Source organism: Rhipicephalus sanguineus, chromosome 4 (assembly GCF_013339695.2).
Source record: "Rhipicephalus sanguineus isolate Rsan-2018 chromosome 4, BIME_Rsan_1.4, whole genome shotgun sequence".
Lineage (NCBI taxonomy): Eukaryota > Metazoa > Arthropoda > Arachnida > Ixodida > Ixodidae > Rhipicephalus > Rhipicephalus sanguineus.
The window spans coordinates 164,872,083-164,898,675 of NC_051179.1; the positions used below are offsets into that span (position 1 = coordinate 164,872,083).

Consider the following 26,593-nt stretch of genomic DNA (forward strand, 5'->3'; position numbering starts at 1 on the left):
TTCGAGCGGCGCGTTGCAAGTATCGAGCTGCTTGTAGTTCTTCGCGTGACATTCTAATTTGTTGCTATCGCATTCATTGCTTCGCCGTTGCGGCGAAACTGTGACTTTTTCTACATATCCTTTAGCTTTTATTAGGGACTGAATTAAGGTATTTCTACAGCGATGTTTAAATCCCGTCATTCTAATCCATTGGGCACCGGCGATACGTCGTTCATAGCCTTGGCGCTTTTCCGTCGTACATCGCCTTTGTGCCAATAAAGTCGGTCACTTGGTAGATCTCAAGTGCTATAAACAATTTCATATTCTTTCGTATTTCGCATTTCGGTCGCAGTTATGATAAGTATGAAGCTCACAGTACTTGGCTGGGATTCTTATGAAGAACGGGTCTGCAATATTTTATGTGCTGTGCATTTTTTTCTGATGAACAAAACTCTAAATGGGGGAGTGGGGGGGGGGTATTACTGTAGCCAACGTCTTGACAAGTGGACATGTCTTCGCCAAGGCAGCCACTACTAGCCTGCCCCTTTCTATTTATCAGTGATGTTCCGTATGTTTACGTGAATAATAATAATAATATTAATAATAATAATAATAATAATAATAATAATAATAATAATAATAATAATAATAATCAATCATTTATTTAACGTGCCCAGGAACAACCGTAAGGTCTTTGTGCTGGCGCCGCAAAAAAAAAACAATAAAAATAAACAATACAATACAGACATTTTCAGAAATAAAAAGAGCAAAAACACGTAGACAAAGAGAAATGAACACAGAAGGGGAGGAGTAAAATAAGACAACACGAGAAATATCGACGGGCAATAAAAAATTAGATTACATATATACAACTATGTGGAAAGACTGAGAAGGCAAGACTTTGTACATTGTGCCACACTATGTCAAAGCAGTGCAAAGCTCGGATAAACAGAATGATTGTGGGCTATGAAAAACGTCAAGATCAAGAAAATTAACATTATAGAGACTTTGTATTCTGTGAACGGTAGAAGTGTTGGAAGAAGCAGGCGGGTACATGAAACGGTCTGTTCTCTCTGGTTAACTTACGCGGAATTCGAAAATTTACACAATTGAGAAGTACAGGGCAGGATATCATACCGTGGACTAGCTTGTAAAGAAATAAGAGATCAGAGCGATTTCGTCGGCAGTGAAGTGATGGCAGTGATAATAATTAAGCAGTATTTGAACGAGATCCAGAGTCATTTTTAGCGAAGCGATGGTTATATATGCTGAGGAATTTTTTATGGACTCGTTCAATGGTGTTACCGCTGGATTGAGCAATGCCATTCCATATCACGGACGCATACTCAAGTTGCGGAAGACATATTGCCGTGTACAATTTGTGTAGGGCCATGGGAGACCTGAATTCTCGAGATATTCTATAAACACATCCGAGAGAACGAAGGCCCCGCATAGCAGCACGCTTAACGTGAGAAGAAAAGTTTAACGCGCTGTCAACAACAACACCAAGATCACTGATTTCATAAACCTTGCATAACGGTACAGAACTGACAGAGTATTGAAATGACACGCTAGATGTTTTGCGAGTGATAGACATGAATTTTGTCTTCGAGGTATTCAGAGAAAGGTTATTACCGTTGCACCATTCGGAAAAAGAGCGCAAGTCTGACTGCAGCAAGCGACGGTCGTTAACTGAATGAATTTCCTTAAAAATCTTGATGTCATCGGCATACAAGAGGAAAGAAGAATTACGAATGGCAAAAGAAACATCATTACGTAAATTAAAAATAGGAGTGGGCCTAATACCGACCCTTGAGGGACTCCACTAGTCACTTTATACAGAGAAGACGTTTGGCCATTTACGGCTACATAACAATATCTATTGAGCAGATAGCTCTGCAGGAGATTCACAACTGACAAGTCAACATCAAAGTGCGCAAGTTTAACCATAATCGGTGTGTGGCTGACTACGTCAAAAGCCTTTGTTGCAAAAAAAAAAACGGAATAAACGCGTGCAGGCGAGCACTGCAGTAGAAGAAGAAGTTGGAACGATGAACGGCTGTCTGTGTGGTTCCTTGGCTGATCGATAGTTTCTTTACATTTTGGTGCCGAAAACCCTCGTGCGGACACGTCTCTCTCATCGCACGACTCAAGGGGACCGTCTACTCGACCGCGTCGCTCTGCGGGCGGCGAGGACTCGCAACGCATCTCTCGTGATCAGCGTGGGCCCGACACTTCGACATCTGCACGGATGGATCGCCTAAAGATCAAGCGCGCAGCTCGACGAGCCCAGACTACCAAGCTTATACAGGAAGCACGGTCCCTGCTGACGGATCCTACCGCGGACAATCCCAAGCTAACAGGTATTTATGACCGTTTGTCGGCTAGCAACAGCGAGTTCTCGAAGATTAATGATGCACTAGAAGAGCACCTAGCTGACGAGGAGCTCGAAGCGGAGTACGTAGCGGCGGCGGAGTACAACGACCAAGCCATTAGCATGCTCGCCGAGATTCGATGCAGAGTAGCCGATTTGGGACGCGGAAACAGTACAGCGGCGACTGCTCCTCAGAACGCAACCCCATCGGCTCCTGATGCTCCGACCAGAATTGGACCAAGACTGCCGAACCTTGGCATGCCAACATTTAGAGGAGGCATTCACGAGTGGTCAGCTTTCTGGGAGCAGTTCGAGCAGACTGTTCATCTCAACAACGCTCTATCAACTACGACGAAGTTTTTCTATCTACGGCATTACCTTGCGGGTGAAGCGGCAGCGGCGATATCTGGTTTTCCGACTTCCGAATCCTGTTACGCAGACGCCATAGAGTTGCTGAAAGAACGCTTCGGAGATCGGAAACGGATAGAGCAACACCACCTGTCAGCGCTTCGCAGTCTCCCTCACGTGAAGTCAGGAAGCGACGTTCGAGGCCTCAGGCGATTTTACGATGCCGTGCAGCTCAACATCAGGTGTCTGACTGCGCTAAACGTTCCCACGCTCAGTTTCTCAGCGATGCTGATCGACATTTTACAGCAAGCATTGCCGTATGACATCGTTTTGGCCTATACACGTGGAAAGCGCAGTCAAGCGTTAAGGGAAAGCGGGTCTTCTGCAAACGTCTTCGAGGCAGCCGCTGCAGCTGCGTCATCGGATGCAGAGTTAAAGGAGCTGCTTACCTGTACACGCGTCGAACTAGAAAGCCGGGAGCAGTGTAAGCCATTTGCAGAGCGACCGGTTGATGACCGTGCACAGCGAACTCGAGGCCGCAGCACCAGCACCGCTTCTGTACTACACAGCGTATCGTGCAACTGGAACGAGTGTTTTTTCTGCAAATCGAAGAAGCACGGCACACGCGCCTGCGACGCCGACCTCTCTGTCACTTCTAAGAAAGAGATGCTGACTAAGGACAACCGCTGCTATCGATGCACGTCACGAGGTCATCAGGCACGGTCCTGCCAAGTCAAACTCACGTGCTCGAGTTGTCATGGGAGGCACGCATCAAGCATGTGCGACCCTAACTACAGGAAGAACATGACAGTGACACCTCGACCAGTGGACGCCTCCGGAAGCACAGTAGGAATGGTGTCATCACAGTCGGTTATGCTATGCGACAAGGATTCACTGAGCGGAAGCGAGATAAATGACAGAAGTATACTTGCAGACCTTTGCCGTGAAAGATAACAGCTCAAGACATGTCCGAGGGATTCTCGACGGAGGCAGCCAGCGATCCTTCGTCACGGAAGAGCTCGTCAGGAAGTTACACCTGCAGGTACTGGGAGAAACACGGATTGCACTGAACACGTTTGGCTGCGCATCATCAAGTACTACGGAAAGACGGAAGGTTGTAGAAGTTCCCCTGCGCAGCCAGCACTCTTCCGACACCCGCATAGTGCGTGCGATTGTTGTCCCAGTTATTTGTCACGACATTGCTTCCCCGAAAGCTGACAGCCACTTCCTTCAGAACCTGCGGCTCGAAGGGAAATTCATCGCGGACGAAAAGAAGTTCGACGCGGACACGGCAAATGGCCTCAGCTTGTTGATAGGAGCTGACCATCTTTGGCAAGTAATGTCTGGAGAAATTGTAAAGAGCGCAGAAGTTCCAGAACTGGTAGTGATCGACACAGTGTTTGGATGGACGCTACAAGGACCCAGTCAGCAAAAAGCCTTCCTGGACTGCAACTCCAGCCTCATGGTCTGCATTCTAAAAGTACAAGCAATTGGTGATGACGAAACAACGTCACAGATCTTGCAATCGTTTTGGCAACTAGAAGCCATGGGCATTACAGATTCGGCGGAATCTCCGTCCCATGAGTCTGTTGCAGGATTCCGTGGATCGATTAGCAAGAAAGACAACAGATACACCGTGGCGTTGCCTTGGAAAGAAAATAAGAAACCGCTCTTAGGAAACAACCGGGAAATCGCGCTGTCACGTCTACAAAGACTAACACGGAGGCTATCGACGAAGGAAGGACTGTTGCAGCGATACGACATAGTCATCCGGCAATATCTGGAGTTGGGTCACGCTGAAGTGGTGCCTAAGGATAGTCCTCTGGATCGGGATCGGGTTATATATTATATGCCACATCGCGAAGTCATAAGGGAGGAATCGTTAACTACCAAACTGCGGGTAGTGTTTGACGCATCGTCGCACACTCAAGCCCTTAACGATTGCTTGGACAAAGGAGTGAACCTCAATCCCGAAGTTGCAAGTCCTCCTTCGCTTTCGGTGGTTCCCGGTCGCCATAAACTCGGACATCGAAAAGGCATTCCTACAAATTGAGATCCAGGAGACTGACCGAGACGCCTTCCGGTTTCTGTGGTTTGATACTACTCCCATAAGCCAACACAGCAAGCTTGTCGAATGGCGCATGACACGGATGCCGTTTGGATCAACATCAAGTCCCTTCTTGCTCATGGCAACTATACACTACGACTTGGATAACGCGTGCAAAGATAAAGCACTCGCTTCTACATTGAACAAGGCATTTTATGTCGACGATTTATTAGTGGGTGCGGAGACATTCTATGAAGGTCTGCGCATCTATGAACAGTCAAAGGCAATCATGAGAGATGCAGGCATGAACCTCAGAAAGTGGAAGACCAATAACCATCAGCTGCAGAACATTTTCGACAACAAGGAGGAGCAAGTAGAAGGAGCATCCAGAAAAGCAGCTGCGGTCTTGGGAATGCAATGGGATATAGAAAAGGACTAATTCAAGTTTTCTTCCAAATCTGTGGTATTATATCTTCGTCTAAACAGGGGCGAGACCGGCAGGCAGCACACGGTGGCTAAGTGCAACACATGTTTATTCGGTCACACAACCAACTGTAAAACAACCAGGAAGGAAAAGGGGCGGTTGCTTATATACATGCTCGAGCCACTATCACACCGAGCATTGACGTCACGAAGCCCAACAGTCCGAGTCCAGGTCACCGCTGATAGCGAAGCGCGTCTGCGTCAGCACCACGATGCACAAACACGATAACACAACATGTGGCACAATATTTAGTCGGTGGCCAGCCCGACACGAAACGTACTCTACTAAAGGCTGCTTCTCGAATTTATGACCCGCTTGGCATTCTATCGCCTTTCACCGTAACAGCGAAGCTTTTGTTTCAACGCCTTTGGGTTTTAGGCCGTTCCTGGGATGATTAATTACCCGAGGAGATCAAGACGCTGTGGACAGCCTGGTGTGCGGACGTGATTCAGCTTGGTGACAAAGATTCCGCGCTGCGTGAGAGACGGGCTTCATGGAGCAGTGGAAGAGGCTGAACTGCATATATTCGTCGACGCCAGCCTGAAGGCTTATGGAGCATGTGCCTATTTGAGAGCATTCGACGAAGACGGCAACTCGGCTACTTCACTGATAGTAGCGAAGTCAAGAGTGGCACCTATTAAGACATTAACGCTACCAAAGTTCGAGCTTATGGCCGCGGTAGTGGGAGCCAGATTGCTAAGGTACGTTTGTTCCTCATGGGATTCAAAAGATTTCCACTGCGTCATCTGGACTGACTCTATGATCACATTGAGCTGGATCCGCGGTGACCATAGCAAGTTGAGTCAGTTTGTAAAGCACAGAGTAACTGAAATAGCAAAAGCTACTGAACCAGTGCTATGGCGCTACTGCCCGGGTGAAGACAACCCGTCAGATGTACTGACTAGGGGCATACCTTTGAACACTCTACGTGCATGTCGCTGTTGGTGGTATGGACCTGAATGGTTGTCCCAGCCGAAATCAAACTGGCCTACCGAACCGAACCAGTGCACACCGATCAACGAAGAGGCAGAGATTGACACGCAGCATGTATTTCTTCAAACATCATCCAGGAAATTACACGCTGTGATTAATTTAAGCAAGCATAACAATTTGCAGAAGCTCCTGCGCGTCACCGCCTGGGTCTTCCGCTTTGTGGATCGATGCCGTGGTATTCAAACATCGCTCAGCGAAACAATTTCGACACTGGAGCTATGCAAGGCTGAAAGGTTTTGGGTACAACGATTTCAACTCGAAGTATTCGCGAAGGACGCCGAACAGCTTCAACTTGGAGACACTCTCTCAAAACACTCGAAGCTGCTTGATCTTCACCCTTTCTTGGACCAAAGCGGTCAGCTTCGGCTTGGCGGACGACTTGAAAAAATCGACGCTACGTATGACGAAAAGCATCCGGTCATACTACCACAGAGGCATTCCTTCACGGCTTTGGTAGTGACAGAGGCTCACTGCAGAGCTTTGCATGGTGGTGTGGCAAGCACTATGATGCAAATACGACAGCGTTATTGGATTATCCGCGCTCGACAAGAAGTTAAACGAATCATTAATGCTCGCTTCCTCTGCCGAAGGTACAACATGAAACCTGGAAACGTACAATATGCGCCGATGCCTGAGGACCGGCTTCTCTCGTCACGACCGTTTGATGTAGTGGGATTGGACTTTGCAGGTCCACTATATATAAAGCAACAGGAGCTACATGGTGATGCATCGAAAGCTTACATCCTGCTGTTCACCTGTGCGACGACGAGAGCAGTACACCTTGAACTGACGAGTGCGATCTCGACAAGCGCTTTCTTACTAGCGTTCCGCCAGTTTCTGGCTCGCAGAGGGGTACCAGCAACACTGTACTCCGACAACGCTCTTGCCTTTAAGAGAGCATCACGGGACCTCAGGAACATCTTGAATGTCATGAAGAGCTCTCCGTTCGCGTCTTTCCTACTGACCCATCGCATCGAATGGAAGTTTATCGTTCCGGGTGCACCTTGGTGGGGTGGTTGGTGGGAGAGGCTTGTCCGAACAGTGAAGTCATCGTTGCGCAAGGTGATGGGAAAGAGCAAACTCACCAGCGAACAAACCGAGACGATGCTACTGGAGGTTGAAGCAGTTGTTAACTCAAGACCATTGACCTACACGTATACGGACGCCAAAGAGCCTTCTCCGATATGTCCGGCGCATTTTCTTGTTGGACGTTCCGTGCTAGCTTCTCCAGAGCGGCCCAACATGGACTACGATGCTATACGTCCTCAGACTACTCGAAGTGACACCAGCAAGAAGTTGAGACACAGACAGAAGCTTATTGATCACCTGTGGATGCGATGGAAAAAAGAGTATTTGCTAGAACTGCGGGCACTTCACCTATACCCTGCACATCCCAGCAGCTGTCTACGAGTAGATGATGTGGTAATCGTCGAAGAGCCTGGCATTTCTCGAGGTGTTTGGCCCCTTGGGCGAGTCGCAGACGTTTACCCGGGTCAAGATGGAATAATCCGAGCTTGCCGGGTGAAAGCCCAAGACGGAAAGTTTTTAAGAAAGCCAGTACAAAATTGTACAAGCTCGAATTGAGCGACACTACTGGGGGGCGGGAGTATGTTGAAAAAGAAATGGAATAAACGCGTGCAGCCGAGCACTGCTGTAGAAGAAGAAGAAGTTGGAACGATGAACGGCTGTCTGTGTGGTTCCTTGGCTGATCGATAGTTTCTTTACAGCCTTGCTCAGGTCACTGTAAATTACGTCAACCTGTCCTCGCTGAGAAATAGGTGTGGAGATCTCCGTCAAGAAACTAGCACGATTTGTGGTAGTTGAGCGGCCAGCGAGAAAACCATGTTGATTAGGAATTAATGAGTTTTTCACACTAAAAGACAATATGTTGCGAAGAGCCAGCTCGAAGATCTTTGATGTGGCACATAGTAGAGAAATCGGACGATATTTAGAAGCATCTGTTTTAAAGCCCGACTTAAATACTGGAAAAACACGAGCAGTTTTACACATGCTAGGAAATGTGGAAGTGTCCAGGCAGTTATTAAATATCGTAGTCAGTACTGGGACAAATATACTACCATATGCTTTTAGTATGGCGGAGGGGATGCCATCTGGCCCACATGATAAGGATGGTTTTAAGCGCTTAATGCATTCACAGATAAGATTTTCACCCAGCGACAAAGCACTGGATGAGCTAACCGCCTTGGGCTGTTGTCTGATATCAGTGCTAGAGTATGAGGCCTTATAAACGGATGAGAAATGCGTGGCGAAACAGTCAGCGACGGCATGCACTTCTACACCATTTGAGTCCAGTAGTCTGAAGGACTCTCCGCTTTTGCTGGACCGTTTACGTACATACTTCCAAAACTCAGCCGGCCTGTCAGAGGCTGTTTTTTGTAAGAATTCAATATACGAACTATGATCCCGTTTATATAGGCGTTTAGAGAGAGTTCGAAAGAAGCTGAACTCTTCCTTCCACTCGCTGGATGGAGAACATTTAGATTTCCTGTGTGCGTGATCTTTATGCTTCAGTGCACTGATAAGTTCAGATGAGAACCAGTGGGGATATTTACGTTGTTTAGGTGTATATTGGGGAATAAAATTACGCATGCTGCTCAGTACAAGCTCCGTAAACCGATCAACCTGCTCATCAACATTTGGTTTGTCAGTAACCTGTGACCACTCAACGGTGGCCAAGTGATGATAGAGGCCCGTGTAATCACCTCGCTTGAACGCGAATCTTGGAGATTTGTTTACGTAACTGCTGAAGCTCGTTGTTTCGGCTGATGCGGATAATCTTACGTTAAGTGGCGGGTGGAATTTGTCAGGACTTACAAGAGAGATGTCGGAGCGGGAAACTTCAAGGGGTTGATCGTTTGACACGCACAGCTCTAAGACGTTGCCACTGGAATTGACGACTGAGTTATGTTGCAGTAGGGAGTTAAACGCCAGAAAGTCCAAGAACAGGCTGCACTTTTTCTCTATGAAATGATTGTAATGAGAAAAAGTAAGCGTGCTCCAGTCAATTCCAGTTGCATTGAAATCCCCAGGAACAATAATTCTGTGCCCGCTATGAGAAGATACAAGTTCAATGGAAGACATGACATCATGAAACGAGGCAGGGGACATGCTGGGCGGTAAATAGAAACATCCAATCAACAATTTTTCACTGCGCTCAAGGTTGGTTTCTAGCCAAATTGATTGTTCGATAGTTTCTAGGTCTTTCCGTCTAACGGATTTCAGTGAATTGTCAATGGCAATCAGCACGCCACCGCCTTTCTGTTTGGTTTCACTGAAATATCGGTCACTGCGGAAGGTGGTGTAGGTCGGGGGAAAAAGTCAGATGAGGGAATTTCAGTGCCTAGCCAGGTTTCAGAAATAGCAATAATAGGAAAAGAAGACGAAAGAACATTAGAGAAAAGCTCTCGTGTCTTGGTACGTAGACCACGAGCATTTTGGTAGAATATGTCTACGTTACACGGCACTTTCAATTCCAGTCACTTGCTCAGAGTGATGAAGCATGTCATCGCGCAGTTCCCCACGAAATGGCTTGAAGAGACATCCGAGGGGCCACATCGAAGGGTCATTCAGGCGTTGTAGTGTTTCCTTGTCGACTTCGATGTAGAACGAAGAATAGGACTGAAATTTGGTTTGAAGTCGCCGGCAGGAGATGGGAGACAGATCGAATGAAGCAATATGTTTTTTGATGTCAGCAACAGTGGTGTCCGGGCTGAGCTTCGTAACAAAAATGGCCTTTGGCCATTGTGGCCGTTGAACTACAGATATATTCGATGTTGTCATAGCTCCAAAAGAGGCGGGTTTCTTCTTTCCTTCCCCCTCAGTCACCGCTGCATAAGAGGCTGTCGCAGGCATCACACTGCCACGCTCGGACGTGTCTACGTCAGCTGGCGGCGAATTCGCAGATGAAAGAGTTTTGGAGAGAGGTGGTTCAGGGCAGGCAGGTTGCTCGGAAGTCACTGATCGGTCAACGATCACATGCGCTGTGGGGATCACAGGTGCCTTCACTGCCACTCCGGCCGTGCGGCGCGTCAGCTCCTCACGCAGGAAGCGGACCTCTGCACGAAGGGAGGCGACCACGCGGGCTTGTTGTTCAACACCGCGGGAATGATCCTTACGGAGGCGCTCGTTTTCTTCGCGTAGTTGGGATACCTCGTCGCTAAGGAACGAGATTCCCTCCAAAGCGTCGAGGAGAAGGCGGCGCAGCCCGGCGAGATCGCCATCCGGAGGGGTGCACGTGGAGAGGGAACCGGTTTGAGAGCTGCAATGCTCATCGCTGCACACCGCCGAGTTGTCTTCGCTAGGCTTACCAGCAGCACGGCTCAGATCACATAAATTGCAGCAAAACGAGCGTGATCCAGACTTCAGAAGCTGCAGCTCTTCATCAGGCCAGGTTACACACTTCGCATGAACACGTTTAGAGCAATTTTCACAGCGGAAAAACTGCATCTTACCGAAAAACGGGCAACAACATAGCAAGCATGCATCCCGACTGGGATACATGCTTGCATGCATGCATACATAATAATAATAATAATAATAATAATAATAATAATAATCAATCAATCGATCAATCAATCAATCAGTCAATCAATCATTTATTTAACGTGCCCAGGAACAACCGTGGGGTCTTTGTTCAGGCGCACGCAAAAAAAACAATAAAAATAAACAATACAATACAGACAGTCTGCAGAAATAAAAAGTGCAAAAACACGTAGACAAAGAGAAATGAACACAAAAGGGGAGGAGTAAAATAAGACAATATGAGAAATATTGAAGGGGAATAAAAAATTAGATTGCATATATACAACTATGCGGAAAGATGGAGAAGGGAAGACTTTGTACATTGTGCCATACTATGTCAAAACAGTGCAAAGCTCGGATAAAAACAGTGATTGTGGACTATGAAAAACGTCAAGATCAAGAAAATTAATATTATAAAGACTTTGTATTCTGTAAACGGCAGAGTGTTGGAAGAAGCAGGCGGGTACATGAAACGGTCTGTTCTCTCTGGTTAACTTACGCGGAATTCGAAAATTAACAGAATTGAGAAGTACAGCGCAGGATATGATACCGTGGACTAGCTTCTAAAGAAATAAGAGATCAGAACGATTTCGTCGGCAGTGAAGTGATCGCAGTGATAATGATTCAGCAGTATTTGAACGAGATCCAGAGTCATTTTTAGCAAAGCGATGGTTACATATGCTGAGGAATTTTTTCTGGACTCGTTCAGTGGTGTTACCGCTGGATTGAGCAATGCCATTCCATATCACGGACGCATACTCAAGTTGTGGAAGACATATTGCCGTGTACAATTTGTGTAGGGCCATGGGAGACCTGAATTCTCGAGATATTCTATAAACACATCCGAGAGAACGAAGGCCCCGCATAGCAGCACGCTTAACGTGAGAAGAAAAGTTTAACGCGCTGTCAACAACAACACCAAGATCACTGATTTCATAAACCTTGGATAACGGCACAGAATTGACAGAGTATTGAAATGGCACGCTAGATGTTTTGCGAGTGATAGACATGAATTTTGTCTTTGAGGTATTCAGGAAAAGGTTATTGCCGTTGCACCATTCGGAAAAAGAGCGCAAATCTGACTGCAGCAAGCGACAGTCGTTAACTGAATGAATTTCCTTAAATATCTTGATGTCATCGGCATACCAGAGGAAAGAAGAATTACGAATGGGAAAAGAAACATCATTAACGTAAATTAAATATAGGAGTGGGCCTAATACCGACCCTTGAGGGACACTACTAGTCACTTTATACAAAGAAGAGGTTTGGCCATTTGCGGCAACATAAGATCAATTGAGCAGATAGCTGCGCAAGAGATTCACAATCGACAAGTCAACGTCAAAGTGTGCAAGTTTAACCATAATCAGTGTGTGGCTGGCTACGTCAAAAGCCTTGCTCAGGTCACAGTAGATTACGTCAACCTGTCCTCTCTGAGAAATAGGTGTGGAGATCTGCGTCATGAAACTAGAAAGATTTGTGGTAGTTGAGCGGCCAGCAAGAAAACCATGTTGATTTGGAATCAATGAGTTTTTCACACTAGAAGACAATATGTCGTGAAGAGCCAGCTCGAAGATCTTTGATGCGGCACATAGTAGAGAAATCGGACGGTAATTAGAAGCATCTGTTTTAGAGCCCGACTTAAATACTGGGAAAACACGAGCAGTTTTCCACATACTAGGAAATGTGGAAGTGTCCAGGCAGTTATTAAATATCGTAGTCAGTACTGGGACAAATATACTACCTTAAGCTTTTAGTATGGCGGAGGGGATGCCATCTGGGCAACATGATAAGCATGGTTTTAAGCGCTTAATGCATTCGCTGATAAGATTTTCATCCAGGTACAAAGCACTGGATGAGCTAACTGCCTTTGGCTGTTGTCTGATATCAGTGCTAGAGTCTGAGGCCTTATAAACGGATGAGAAATGCGTGGCAAAACAGTCAGCGACGGCATGCACTTCTACCCCCATTTGGGTCCAGTAGTCCGAAGGACTCTCCGCTTTTGCTAGACCGTTTACGTACATACTTCGAAAACTCAACCGGCCTGTCAGAGGCGCATTTTTCTAAGAATTCAATATACGAACCATGATCCCGTTTCTATAGGCGTTTAGAGAGAGTTCGAAAGAAGCTGAACTCTTCCTTCCACTCGCTGGATGGAGAACATTTAGATTTCCTGTGTGCGTGATCTTTATGCTTCAGTGCACTGATAAGTTCAGATGAGAACCAGTGGGGATATTTACGTTGTTTAGGTGAATACTGGGGAATAAAATTACGCATGCTTCTCAGTACAAGCTCCGTAAACCGATCAACCTGATCATCAACATTTGGTTTGTCAGTAACCTGTGACCACTCAACGGTGGACAACTGATGATAGAGGCCCGTGTAATCACCTCGCTTGAACGCAAATCTTGGAGATTTGTTTACGTAACTGCTGTAGCTCGTTCTTTCGGCTGATGCAGATAATCTTACGTTAAGTGGTGGGTGGAATTTGTCCGGACGTACAAGAGAGATGTTGGAGCGGGAAACATCAAGGGGTTGATTATTTGACACACACAGGTCTAAAACGTTGCCACTGGAATAATAATAATAATAATAATAATAATAATAATAATAATAATAATAATAATAACAATACCTGTTCCTTGCCAAACGTTGTCATCTGTGCTTTCGTCTAAGCGATTATCTATTATTCATAAACGCACAACTCACCTCTTTTACCTGTGTCACGTTAGGTCGAACAGCCAGCGTCATGAAGTGTTTCATACACACCGTCATAAAGTGATTCACAGCTCGCGCAAAGTCGGTTGCGTAGATGATAGCTGCAATTTGTAAAGATAGCATGCTATAAGTTCACTGCTTTGAGCGGTGTGGGCTGACACTTTCATGGTTAATATTGCAAACACAAAGGCAATACATGGCTTTGTGGGATAGCTCTCCCCTCGCTTAATCGGCTTTCTTTAGACGGATGATATCGCTACGCAATACAAAACTTTCTTTTTTATGCCAGTAGGAGAGGCGCCACCAAGATCTTACATCTCCCACGCTTTGTTGTATTGCTATTGTAAATAGGAATGGAAGCTGAGGCCGCTGAATTCAGCGATGTGCAGTTCCTATCTTTGCGCAACTGCGCATCGTCATACCGCGCATCAGCTAATTCATGCCATCTAATGAGCGTCCGTAGCTACTTGTGTGGCCACGCCGGCTTTGTGAGACTGTTGCTAATTTCAGTGGTCCCAACAAAGTGCCTGACTTTTATTCCGCCGTATAACATTAGCAGAATCGCGTTACACATTGCCTTTGAATTTTTTTTGCTAGGTGTCCCGCAATTAGGTGTCCCGCAAATAATGCCGCCGTTAACTATGCTGAAATTTTTATCCAGCACTCTTTATGTACGTTGACAGAGCTTGTACCATTGGAAATACGCCGGTTCCGTGTTGTCACTGATGCGCCTCGCAGCGCTCTTGAGACCGTAGATGTATATACAGCCGGTTAACTCGAACGCTCCGCTGCGTGGCCTTGACCCGCTTCGACTGACGGCAGCGCCGCCAAGCGTTGGGCAAGGTACGTTTGCTGCAGCTAACGATAGATGGCGGGCGGGTCGATTTCACTAGTAAATTTCTCTTTCACTTCTGCCTTACCGTCGGGTCGAATACACTCACTAGGCAGATCCGTTTGCGCAACGTTCCGCTCGTGGCTATATTCTCACGCGCGCCCATGGTATTCGTTACTATTCGTTACTAAACCACTGTGTTTCATATTCATTTATTGTGCGACGTTTACTAGAGCCGTGGACGTGTGCTTGCTGTTTTTTTCATTATATCATTTTGTTTTCGAGTGGCAGCTGCGATTTCAAACTCGAAAGGTGTGTGAGGTGTCGCACGCAATGGTTCAGTGCCGAGATAAGCATACGACAACGAACTTCATGGGCGCGCTTGAGAATATAGCCACGAGCGAAACGTGGCGAAAGCGGCCCTGCCAAGGGAGTGCATTGGGCCCGCCTGTAAGGCAGAAGTGAAAGAGAAATTTACTAGTGAAATTGACCCGCGCTCGATCTATCGTTAGCTGCAACAAACATAGTTTGCCCAAGGCTTGGTAGCGCTGGCGTCAGCCGAAGCGGGTCGAAGCCACGCGGCGAAGCGTTCGCGTTAAGCGTGCTGACAGCTGTATATGCATACGTACCTTCAGCATAATGTGAAAGGCCACTGCATTGGTTTAAGAATAACAATAATAGAGCAATATGCCGGATCTGTTATATTCTTCATCTTATATAGACAAAAGTACGAACATTTTCTGGCGTTCGTCAGAGAGTAACGCTATTAAGTAATATATAGATGAAATTCACATGAATAGGTGACAAGTTTGGGATCTCTAACGGTGCAGCACGTATGCATTACATTTGGCCATACAAACGTCAACTCTACATCGCACACCTGTGTTACTGCTCAATCAACATTACCGCCTTCACTTCTACAAAAGCTACTGAAATGTTCTACTTCATAATGCACCGCGCAGTATTTCGTTCCATCTGAAATTTCTTTGTATTCCGGTACTGTCCGTGTCTCCGGGTCCAACATACGGGACTTATAGCAACTTGAACGACTTATCAGAATTTGACGCAGAAAAAGAATTCACAGCATCTCCACGGGTGAATGATGAAGAGCTTGGGCGAAGCTCCTGAAGCAGTCATGGTTACACCGTGAAATCTTCAGCGGTTTCGCCCAGCATTAATCAAAGCGATAGCCCAGTACATCATCAAATACATGACAAAGACTGTATACATTTATACAAGCATCTATATTAATCGTAAGTGGTAGCTAGACGTGGCTTCCGTTCCCACTTCATTATAACGGTTTTATGGTCGGTGAAGTGATGGATCAGTGATGGGTCGTAGTGGGATGTTTGCAGAGACGAAGTAGTGGGCAGTTTGCAAAGGATCGGTGATGGGTCGTAGTGGGATGTTTGCAAAGACGAAGTAGTGGGCAGTTTGCAAAGGTGATTACGCCGGACAACGGAGACGTGACAAGATTAGAGTAAGAGGAGCTTCGCCCCTAAAACAGGAACAAAGACACGACCACACGTACACAGCGCAAACCATGAACCGAGTTGTATTGAAAAGCACACACATATATACTCGTGCAAAGAGTCACGTGGTCAAAATCTAAACAGGAACAAACAAGATTTGATTTAGTGGCTTACGATCAAGAAATCTAATGCGGTGGCATGCAACATGATGGAGGGCCTCGCTTCACATGTCTCGCCAGATCTGTTAATAAAAAACGCTTCTTCAATTTTTCGCGCAGCTTTCTCTTTCCATCTTGAAAGCACCGTAGCATCTGACAGCAAGGGCGAGCAGCCGCATTCCCTACAATAAAACAACCGGTTCGAACAAGGTGGTCCCCTCAATGAAGCCTTACGATCTAATATTCTGTTATTAGAACACCGGCCCGTCTTCCCGACGTAGCAATTGCCACACGATAACGGTATATGGTACACCACTCCCCTGCTGCATTCAACCAATTTTTCGCGGTGCTTGATATCATACCATGATGCCGCTTGCTCTGCCCCAACAACTTCTTATGCACAGCCAGGCAAATCCGGCCAAGCTTGTCATCAGCCGAAAAAACCACACCGCATCCGAACCCAGTAGCCACGTTTTTTAATCTATGGGATACCCCGCGAAGATACGTGATGCTTACAAAAGGTGAAACGTCTTTACTTTTAAGTTGATTTATACCCCCCGCTTCCATCTCACCTTTTCCAAAATTCTTTCGCCTAGGACGGCTGAACGGCGCCCAGGTAAACAATGACTGCTTGAGCTTTGTTTGTTCCTGTTTACATTTTGACCACGTGACTCTTTGCACAAGTGTATATGTGTCTGTTTTTCAATAAAACTCAGTTGATAGTTAGCGCTGCGTTCGTGTGGCCCTGTCTTTGTGCCTGTTTTTTGCACTTAAGTCTACTAAGATGCTAAACCAACTCGCCCAACAAGCCACTCTTTCCAACTTGACCGAGTTCATACATCTTCATCGTGCGTAAAGTGCAGCGCGCACGGGAACGGCGGACGAAAGACACGAAGCAAACAGGACCAGCGCTATAAATTGTAAGAGATGATTGTATCGAAACGCAAGTTGTCCAGTTCACTTCTGTATATTTTTATGTTTCATCAAATGCGAAGCATTTCTTAGAGAACCTCAGGCACTTTGGCCGTTTCTATCTATCTATCTATCTATCTATCTATCTATCTATCTATCTATCTATCTATCTATCTATCTATCTATCTATCTATCTATCTATCTATCTATCTATCTATCTATCTATCTATCTATCTATCCAGCCGCCTGCGTCTGGGCGCTCTCCTGGGCGTCTACATAACTTTTAATATACCAAGATTGACATAGCAGGGGAATTGTGTATGACGAACACGATTCACTGGTAGAGACACGAATAACGCAAAACGCCTGTCGCGTACGTCATGACATCTTTTCCCTAAGTCACGTGTGGCACACCTCGCATACCACAGTTCATGTTATGCAGGTATGTGCCACAGGTGATTCACAGTCTCAATAGACACATCAACGGCGAACATACGCATTGAAATGCAAGGCAAGTGAGGGAGCTGGACACAGAACACCCCTGGAAGACGCTCGACTAGAAATCTACTCGTCCCCGTGGTCCGCGAGAATGACGCAGTGTTCTCCATTTCGCACGAGGCTGGGCGTTGGCCTCATGCTGACCGAGGATGACGCCAGATTGATTGAGAGCTGCTTTGTGACACGCGAAGAAGACGCTGCTAATTGCAATTAGCAGCGGCTTCTGACGGCATACAGCTATACTACAGCAATGCCGACGTCGACCTCTATAACGCACGTTGCTTCGACGCTTCGGACAACGTGTTATGTCATCCCGCATGTGATAACATAACTGAAAAAAAGAACGCGCAGGTACCCAGGGATTCCCTGACCAAGGTGGCCAACATGAACGCAAGCGACATGGTTAGCCTGTCGGCCTCCATTTACCTGTCCATAGGCAAGCCGTACATGATCACGGCCAACATCGACGTAAGCACCGGCCTCTTTAAAAAAAAACATCGGCACCTTGTGGTACGTCGAGCGTGATGAACACGGCAGCCTCTTGCGACTGGGGCTTGAATTTCCAACTTCCACGGCAGGCATTGCCTTCCCTGCCAGTACGAACCACATCACTACCGCACACCCTCACTAGCATTGGAATGAGTGCCCATGGGACTGCGAACCACCACAACCACGACATACGACAGAAAAATATCTCTTGTAGGAGGGCAAAGTTTGCCTTTGCGCAATAAAACGCAATAACTATATATAAGTCACAAATGGCCACATACTCCCAGACAGTCTTCGGATACGATAAGCACCATCCACTGAAGTTGGTCTACGTAGCACTTTCCAGGGCTACCAGCCTCGATGGCCTATACTTTACCAACACAAAAGGTGACTTCAGGTACCGACATGTCGCCGGCTCTGCCGACACAGCCTGTCGACGACATGACCTGGCTAGCAAACAGGCCTCTAGACATTGCCTTGAACCGGGCTACAATCCTAATTCGGTTCCACAACCACAACAATCACCTCACGTTCGCGGCTCTCAGCGTACAGTCTTTGCACGCGCACGTGCACGACCTCAAAAAGACGCTCTGCTCAAAAAGACGCTCTGCCATCCAGCCGCATGCTTCGCATTACATCGATTCCCACGGTACGTGGGATCTGCCGAATTTTTAAAATTTTTTTGGTGTCTTTCGGCCGACATGGTTGTGATAATCTAGATCTTTATATTGTTTCGTTTCCCATAAAAATTTCAGTTGAGAGTCAGCTCTAGTCCTGTTTGCAGTCCTCTCCGCCGTTTCTGTGCGAGCTACACTATACGCATGATACGCAACTTATCTGAAACAATGCTCCGTCTGCGACAGCGGGCATTGCGCGTTACGGTATTTTCCCCGTTACTTAATCACAGTAGTATGTAGGCTCCTTCAGGAATTACTCGCGCTGTAGTTTGCTATGCTTTTCTGAACTACCGTATAATGAAGCGGGAGGGAGACATGCCCGAAAGTTCTTTATGGACGCTGGAACGAGCGACACGCGAAGCACCAGTTAACGTTCGAAACGCAGGGCCGAGAGCCCCGATAGCAATAGCATAACATCTTCGTTATCGTCACTAGATGAACTGTTTTGCTATTATTGACAGCGACACTATCCCAACACCGATGGTGCGCTGTTTTTGAGCAATGTGTCCCGGGCAAGACGCGTGCACATGGCTTCAAGAGGGAGGCATGCGCTATGTCACTGCTTAGTTCCACAAATTATGGGCACGCGAAATATAGAGAAATCTCACAGGTGACATCAGAGAGTCATTGCATGATTCAGTTGGGACGTGAATAACGCTTAGGAGGTTGTATGTTTTGGATAACACGGCAATGTGATAACGACAGGAGTATACGATGACACCCTGGACGTCACTAGTTCTTATCGTAATGTAACTTGTCGGAGGCCATCGAGGCAGTGAGTGGAAGTGAGTGACCTGACGGGCGTTTCTTGCCATGAAAATGGCTTCGCGGGCATGCGCAATGGGCGGTGCCATTCTGCGTGCATGTCTAGTCACTAGCGACAAAATGGGATAGCGGCCAAAGTTGTAGGTAAAAAGGCGAATAACTAGCAGTGGTGGCGAAACTGCTAGAAGCTCGTGAACTTAGATTTCGGGGCTCGTTGAAGAACAACAGGCTTTCGAAATTTCCGAAGCTCTCTACTACCGCGTCTCTCATAATCACACCGCGGTTTGGGACGTACAACCCCAGCAATTATTGTTATACTGTTCTCCTCGTGCAATGCCTGGTGCATTTTGCTTTTCACAAAATGTACATCGGCACAAAAGATCCTGTCAGCTGTTGCAATGTTTCCAAGCAGAATATCTGTAATGCCTGCCGCGAGTTTAACGCTGTCCTAAAGTGAGAAACATACGTAGACATGTCAGTTTTATTACGATAGGCGCTAATGAAACAGGAAAGAAGGAAAACGGGAGAGAGAGGAAAGGCAGAGGTGTTAACCGGTTTAGCATAACCGGTGTGCTACCCTGCACAGGGGAAAGGGATGGGAGAGACTGAAAAAAGAGTAAGGAAAGAGAGAGGGGAGTACACACACATACACACACGCACACACACACAAACAAACGCGCACACACACACACCATCACAGAGCAGAGCGGCAGTCTTGCGCGGTATATGACATCATTATGTGTCTACAGCCGCTCGTGCAAGTCTTTTGGCCTTGAGAATTTTAATAATGCCTTGGTTGCTTGAATTCTGTAGGAATGGAGAACAGTTCCTGGCAGCATCGGTCTGCTGTCAAGGCGAGCGAGAGCAATTGCGAGTGATTGTCTCTGCACAGGGTAGCGAGCACAGTTGCAGAAGATATGCTGCAAGGTCTCCAGGTGCGGCAGACGTCGCAAAGAACGTTATCGGCAATCCCTATACGAAACGAAAATGACTTTGTGAAAGCCACTCTTAGCGAAAACAGGCATAGCAGAGTGGCCTCGCATCGGCGGAGTCCACTTGGTATTTCAAACCTCAGCAAGGCGTTCACGTCGTGTTGCCGATAGTTTTGGCTACTTGTTGTATTCAGTGTGGAGTGCGTAATATCCTTCGTGATCATTCGAAGCATGGCAGCAGCATCGGACTTTGAAAGAGGTATAGCTTCATCATTAAACAGATAAGCGCTAAACGTTACGCCCAAAAGAGAAGCCGGCAGCTGGTGTGTGTAAGACGACATGCCAACAAGGCTTTGAAGCGATCGCCGTTATTTCGTTCCCGATCTTCGCGAGCCGTATTAGTGCGATATAACGGTGCGGTAGTAATTCCTATGGGATACTTTCCAGATTACTAAAATTATGGGATACTTTCCAGATTTATAAAAAAAAACAACTTTATTAAATTCGGAAGTCGTAAAACATTTTAGCATGTACCGCTACCCCTATGCTGAAAAATTACCATCTTTCTGTTAACTATAATGTTCTCAGCGTAATCTTAGGAGTGGCAAAGTTTTCCCACGCCAGCGTGCACGTCCTCTGCGAAGACGAGATGTGATAACTTTTTAAACAAAGGATCTACACTTCACGAAAAAAATTGGCAGATCCCAAGTACCGTAGGAAACGATTTTATGCGAAGCATGCGCGGGATGGTGACTGTGGCGTAATTTTTCACACTGAGCGAAATGCTACAGAATGACGCTTATGGGGGCGTTCGGTGGCTGTGAGCGCGTAGAAGACAACGACGATCGCATGTGCGCTCGTGTCACGCGGCAGCCGCTGGCAGCGGGCGGTTGCGGCCGAGGCTTGCACCAGTAAAGACGTGTCTCTTTGGGTCTCGGCCTCATCCCTAAAGGGTTCAGGGCTGGTTGCAGCCGTAAAACCCTACACGCTATAGAAATGTGGAATTGGTATACGCACACTCATATGTTAAAGAGTTGCACATGTATTGTGCAACCAGTTGTTTACAGTTGCGTAACGATGCCAACAGCAACATGGCTGTTACCAACACCAGACACGGTAAGCTGATATGTAGTGCTTATAGTCTTCAGTACTGGATAGCGCGAATCCGAACAGGATAAAGAAGGAATACAGATGCGCAGGACAGGCGTTACTCGCAACTAAGCTTCGACCGGGGAAGTTTCCCTAGATATATGGTAACTAGCCGAGTGGCACGCGCAGACGCACTGCACGTACGTTACAGTCACAGTTGTTACAGTTGCGTTACAGTTGTAACGCTCGCACGTTTCATGAACCTGTATGTGTAGGAGGGGTTCTTGACAGTTCCTGAACGAGGTCATCATCACCGTGATCAGTGAGCACCAGCAGCTGCACCGGACTTTTTATCGGATCCCTTCGTGATCGCGGCTACGAGGGGTATAAGTGTAGTGAAGTGCGAGGTATAGTGCAGATGGTGGAAATTCTGGATGCCTCTTACGATGAAATGATCTTTGATAACTCCTGTCCTGGACGTGGCAGCGAGGTCTTTTGATGCCCGGTCCAGATTCAAGCCGTCTAGCACGTAGTATAAGGACCAGGCGTTTTTGGGTCTTGATAAGTCAATGTTGAAGTCAGGTCAGAGGCCATGGTTCTATCGGCGGATTTATTATAGGCTTCCCAAGCAAAGCTTAGCGGCGCCGCTGCTCTTGACAGGCAGCGCCATCTCTGGCCGAAAAAGAAAAACTGGGGTGCTAGCAGCGCGCGTTTTCCCTTCTCTCCACCGCGTTGCCGCTCGCTTTGCACGTGCAGAGCTCTCGCGGTACACTTGCGCCGCCTCACAACGTACCGCTTGCAGTGCGGCTTCAAAAGGATTTTCAAGCTTGACTGGCACTTCCGAAAGGCGAACTTGATAAAATGAGAAAGGCTTGTCAATCACGTTAACGGTGAAGAGCAGACGATCGACAACAACGACGCCCAACTCAAAGCGAGATGCATTTCCGAAGTCGCGATTACACCGTGTAGGACGTATACCTCGAGGTGAGTCTCAATCTGTCATGTTAAAGATGAATAATGGTCCACATGCACTCCGAAATGAAGCTGTACACGCTATCGTTGTTCTGCGGCGTGGACTACGAATCATATGATTGTTGTTTTGATATGGCATGCTTACAGTAGCAGCCGTGTGCTTTCGTGAACAAACGTTTGCGGCGTGCGAAAAAAAGATTATACGGCCATGGCACTGCTTCCTGAGAAGGTTAGAGTCAAGTCCTCCGTGCCGCTGGAGAATCACCCGCCGATTAAGACGCGAGGCAGCTAGCTGAGCTTTAACCACTGTGAAGCAAGATGAACTGCTCGCCTCGTTTTTTCGGCTCTCGCGTCATGCTTGCACTCTCTTTTTATGAGGATATCTACTTGGCAGGCGTATAAAACATGCAGCGCGAACGCGGCTAGAAAATCACACAAAGTCAGAAGGTGGTTACTTCAAGGTTGCAATTGCAAAGCATGTATTTGGTGCCAGTTATATTTAGCGGCTTAAATATATATCACCCTAATAAAGTGACAAAAACAAAGCAAACCTGCAGAACGATGTCAAAGCTTGCTGCAAATGCACAGACGTCCGCTCCGGCGTGATAAAGCAGCCTTCCCGACGCGTGAAATGCAGGCGCCGAACTTCTGACGATGTGGCGAGTTCAGTTGAATTCAACCAACCGCGCAATGCTAACGGTATAAAGCGAATGTGAACGTTCAACAACGACGGGTAGGTCTCACGAACACGGGGAATCAAAACACAAAGTTGCTTCACCTACAACCGTAACTGGACATTAACAATACGAGAAGACAGCGAGTAATCGATTAATGTAGTCGCTGCGTGCATGCGCCGCGTTACTTACCGATTCAGGTAGTCGGAACGAACGAAAGCGATGAACTCAGACAGCCAAAATAGAAGGCGAGACAGCGCTGTCAGCTATCCACGCTTGCCGCCTTTATTTCTTGTACGACACGCCCGGGAAACGACACAGTTTAACACCTGAATCGCGTGCCTTGGTGTGGTCTGCACTGTGGTGGCTGGCCGCTAAACCGCAATACTTCGGACCACGCTTGCGCTTCCGCGGGGTCGCTTCTGCCATCGCGGAAATGCGCAGCTTCGCACAGCAAGCATCTCGGTTCAACGTGCCGATCTGACGGCCCCCCATTTATACGCACCGAGAGAAGAACGCGTGCGCACGTGCGCTACCGCTACCGTGAAAGGGGCTGAGTCGGCCGCGCTACGGTTCAGAGCTTTCCGACAGAGCCGCAGCGCGGCTGGCGCGGCGCTGTCGTCGCGCCGCAAACTTGAGCTTGGGTTCCCTATTGGCCGCGAGATCGACCTATAGGTAGCAGCACCGTCGCCGCGTTAGTGTGGAGAGGCGGTCGGAGGCGCTTATACAAATGCACACAGCGGCACTTCGTTGTGAGCGGTTTCAGCCGATTGTCGGCGAATAAATGCGTTGATTGCAGCTTACTGGTAATATATACGCTCTTCATTGTTGAATCGATGCACGAAGATCATCCAACGTTACCATTACTAGTGAGAGAAGCGCAATCTGCCGATGAAAGGGATGGTCGTCTGTATGACAGTCTGTGCTTACACACTATATGACGTTTTTTTTTGTTGTTTTCTCTGTACGTGTTTAGCTTGTGTTTTGTGTACTACGCACTACAGTAGCATGACTGAACTACTTAGGTGTTTACTTCTTGTTCATTAGTATACCAGCCCATATTCCTGTACAATGAGTTCAATAGCACTGTTCACGCGAATACGCATATATACGCAGGTAAGAGTTTAGCACAGAGCTTTCATCGATTGATTACGTGCACGACGATGGTGCATCAAAGGTCCGGTTATTTTATGGAACGAGTGTCTTGTTTTTTTTTTCAAACTAATAATGTCCGCTGCATTCCATCCATTTATAACAAGTCCACACAAACGCTCAAGATAATGTAAAAAGAAAGGATGAGGTTTTGCGTGAAATTATACGACATAAATGTAAGGCACGCCGTCGGGATTAATTTTGAACATCTGGGTACTTCAAAGCGTACCTAAATCTAAGCACACGGGTGATTCTGCATATATTTCGCCCCAAGTTAAAATAGCGCGCGGCAACTCCTTTTTATCACTGCCGTGTCATTCCATTGTCTGTTTTTTCTTTTCTTTTTTTTTAGGGACAGCTTGGGTACCGAAGTCTCAAACTTCACTTGATAGAAATATTTTGCTGTTGCGGGACCACGACCGTACAGTAAAAGGACATCTTAAGCACAATTAAGCTGATATGAACTGGAGTGCCGCGGTTATACACCTAACAACAACGCGAAAGTGCATGAGCCTCGTTTTTGTTTACCACCGAGTCGCTGAAACGCTGCATTCACACACTATTTAATGTTCCTCATGTTTGGGACAATGCCAAGCGCACTTTACGACGTGCTTGAACCAGAAAGCGGCACCAACACTGAAATGATTTTGGAAAACGAAGGGTACGACACCAGTACACAGCCCTCTCGAAAGTCGCAGTCACTGATCTTATTACAATGCGCATGCAGCCGAGCAAGCTCATTTGCTTCTGTACACCATGTTAGATATACGTACGAGCAGTTAAACTCGCGCTAACATAACAAAACAAACCGCCCTTTGAGAACGTGCAGCACGCACGCGCACATGCAAACACGACGTGGCTAGCAGACGACGCAGGGAGCAATCCACACTAGGCGCGCTTCAGCCAGTAGCCGCCAGGCGGCGCCTCCGCTCGATCTCGCGGCCAATAGGGAAGCATTGACCCCGGTTTTATTATAATCCACGTGGTCCACCTTGCGCACCAGATGGACGAGTGGATGGTAGCTGAGCGTCTTCCAAGGCTGTTCTGTCATCAGCTCCCTCACATTCCTTGCGTCAGCCGCGGTGGTGTAGCGGTTACGGTGCTCGGCTGCTAAACCGAAGGTTGCGGGTTAGATCCCGGTCGCGGCGGTCGCATTGGGATGGAGGCAAAAGGCTAGATGCCCGTGCACTGTGCGATCTCGGTGTACGCTAAAGAATGCCTGATGGCCAAAATTCCCGGAGCCTTTCGCTATGGCGTGTCTCATAATCATATCGTGGTTTTGGGACATAAAACCTCAACAGTTAATATTGTCATTATCACTTTCCTTGCGTGTCAAAGTGTGTGTTCGCCGTTACTGTGTTGATTGAGACTCTGTATCACCTGTGGCACATACCGGCAGAACATGAACTCTGGTATGCGGGTATGTGCCACACGTGACTGAGAGAAAGGGTTTCATGACGTACGCGACAGGTATTTTGCGTTATTCATGTCATGGTCAGTCAATCGTGTTCGTCATACACTGATCCCCTGCTGTGCCAATTTTGGTATATTACAAGTTATGGAGACGATCAGGAGAGTGCCCAGACGTAGCGACTAGATAGATAGATAGATAGATAGATAGATAGATAGATAGATAGATAGATAGATAGATAGATAGATAGATAGATAGATAGATAGATAGATAGATAGATAGATAGATAGATAGATAGATAGATAGATAGATAGATAGATAGATAGATAGATAGATAGATAGATAGATAGATAGATAGATAGATAGAAGCGGCCAAAGTGCCTGAGGTTCGCTAAGAAATGCTTCGCATTTAGAACATGACAGTATATTTTTCTTTGAGAAAATACACGAAATAAAAATGAGCTCTGCCAACTTTCTACTACAAGGTCGCTTGTGCAGAACAACTTTGAGGGTTAGAATAAGCGAGCACAGATACCATGGATACTCACAGTGTCTGCTGTCAACTTCACAGTCTTTAATGTTGGCGTAGGCAGCAACGATGATTGTAAAAGTTACGCACAACGTGCTTGCCATAGATCGTTTCTTCGGTAGAGGCTCCGGCGAGATGGCCAGCTTGGTGCGCATTTCCAAGGTCAAAAGTTTCCGCAGATTGTGCTGCACTTGGTCTAGTGCCCGGTATATCGTTTACATTCAGCAGAATGTACGTGGCCCGGTGATCGCTTACATATCTTTATACGAATAAGCAGCACGGAAAAGAACAAGTGGTGTGCCGTCGTATGTGTCAAATTGTTTGGCTGCCTTGATGGATGCCTGAGGGATGAGTTTCGCCAGGCCATACTATGTTTCAGCTGTCCAAATATGCGCCGCGATTTGTGGGAAGATATAGAACCGTGCTTTCGCAGTTGTAAGTTTCCTGCTTTCGTTGCTTGATATTAGTATTGATTAGTATCCTTAGAATAGACTCTACTGGTTGCATTAAACACTTGTGATATCATTATTGTCACTTAAAGGCGCCGAC

General features: G+C 46.9%; 1 protein-coding gene across 1 annotated transcript in view; it reads right to left on the minus strand.

Annotated features, from left to right (window-relative positions):
- LOC119390875 (uncharacterized) overlaps positions 1 to 26,303 on the minus strand; it is a 62,724-nt gene extending 36,421 nt beyond the window's left edge. Inside the window, exons 1-2 of the mRNA XM_037658580.2 lie at positions 26,064 to 26,303; positions 13,474 to 13,583 (exon numbers count right to left, since the gene is read on the minus strand). Of these exons, the coding sequence (XP_037514508.2) occupies positions 13,474 to 13,583; positions 26,064 to 26,199 (246 nt within the window). The 5' untranslated portion in view covers positions 26,200 to 26,303. The remainder of the gene's footprint in view (positions 1 to 13,473; positions 13,584 to 26,063) is intronic.
- Positions 26,304 to 26,593: the final 290 nt, after the last annotated feature.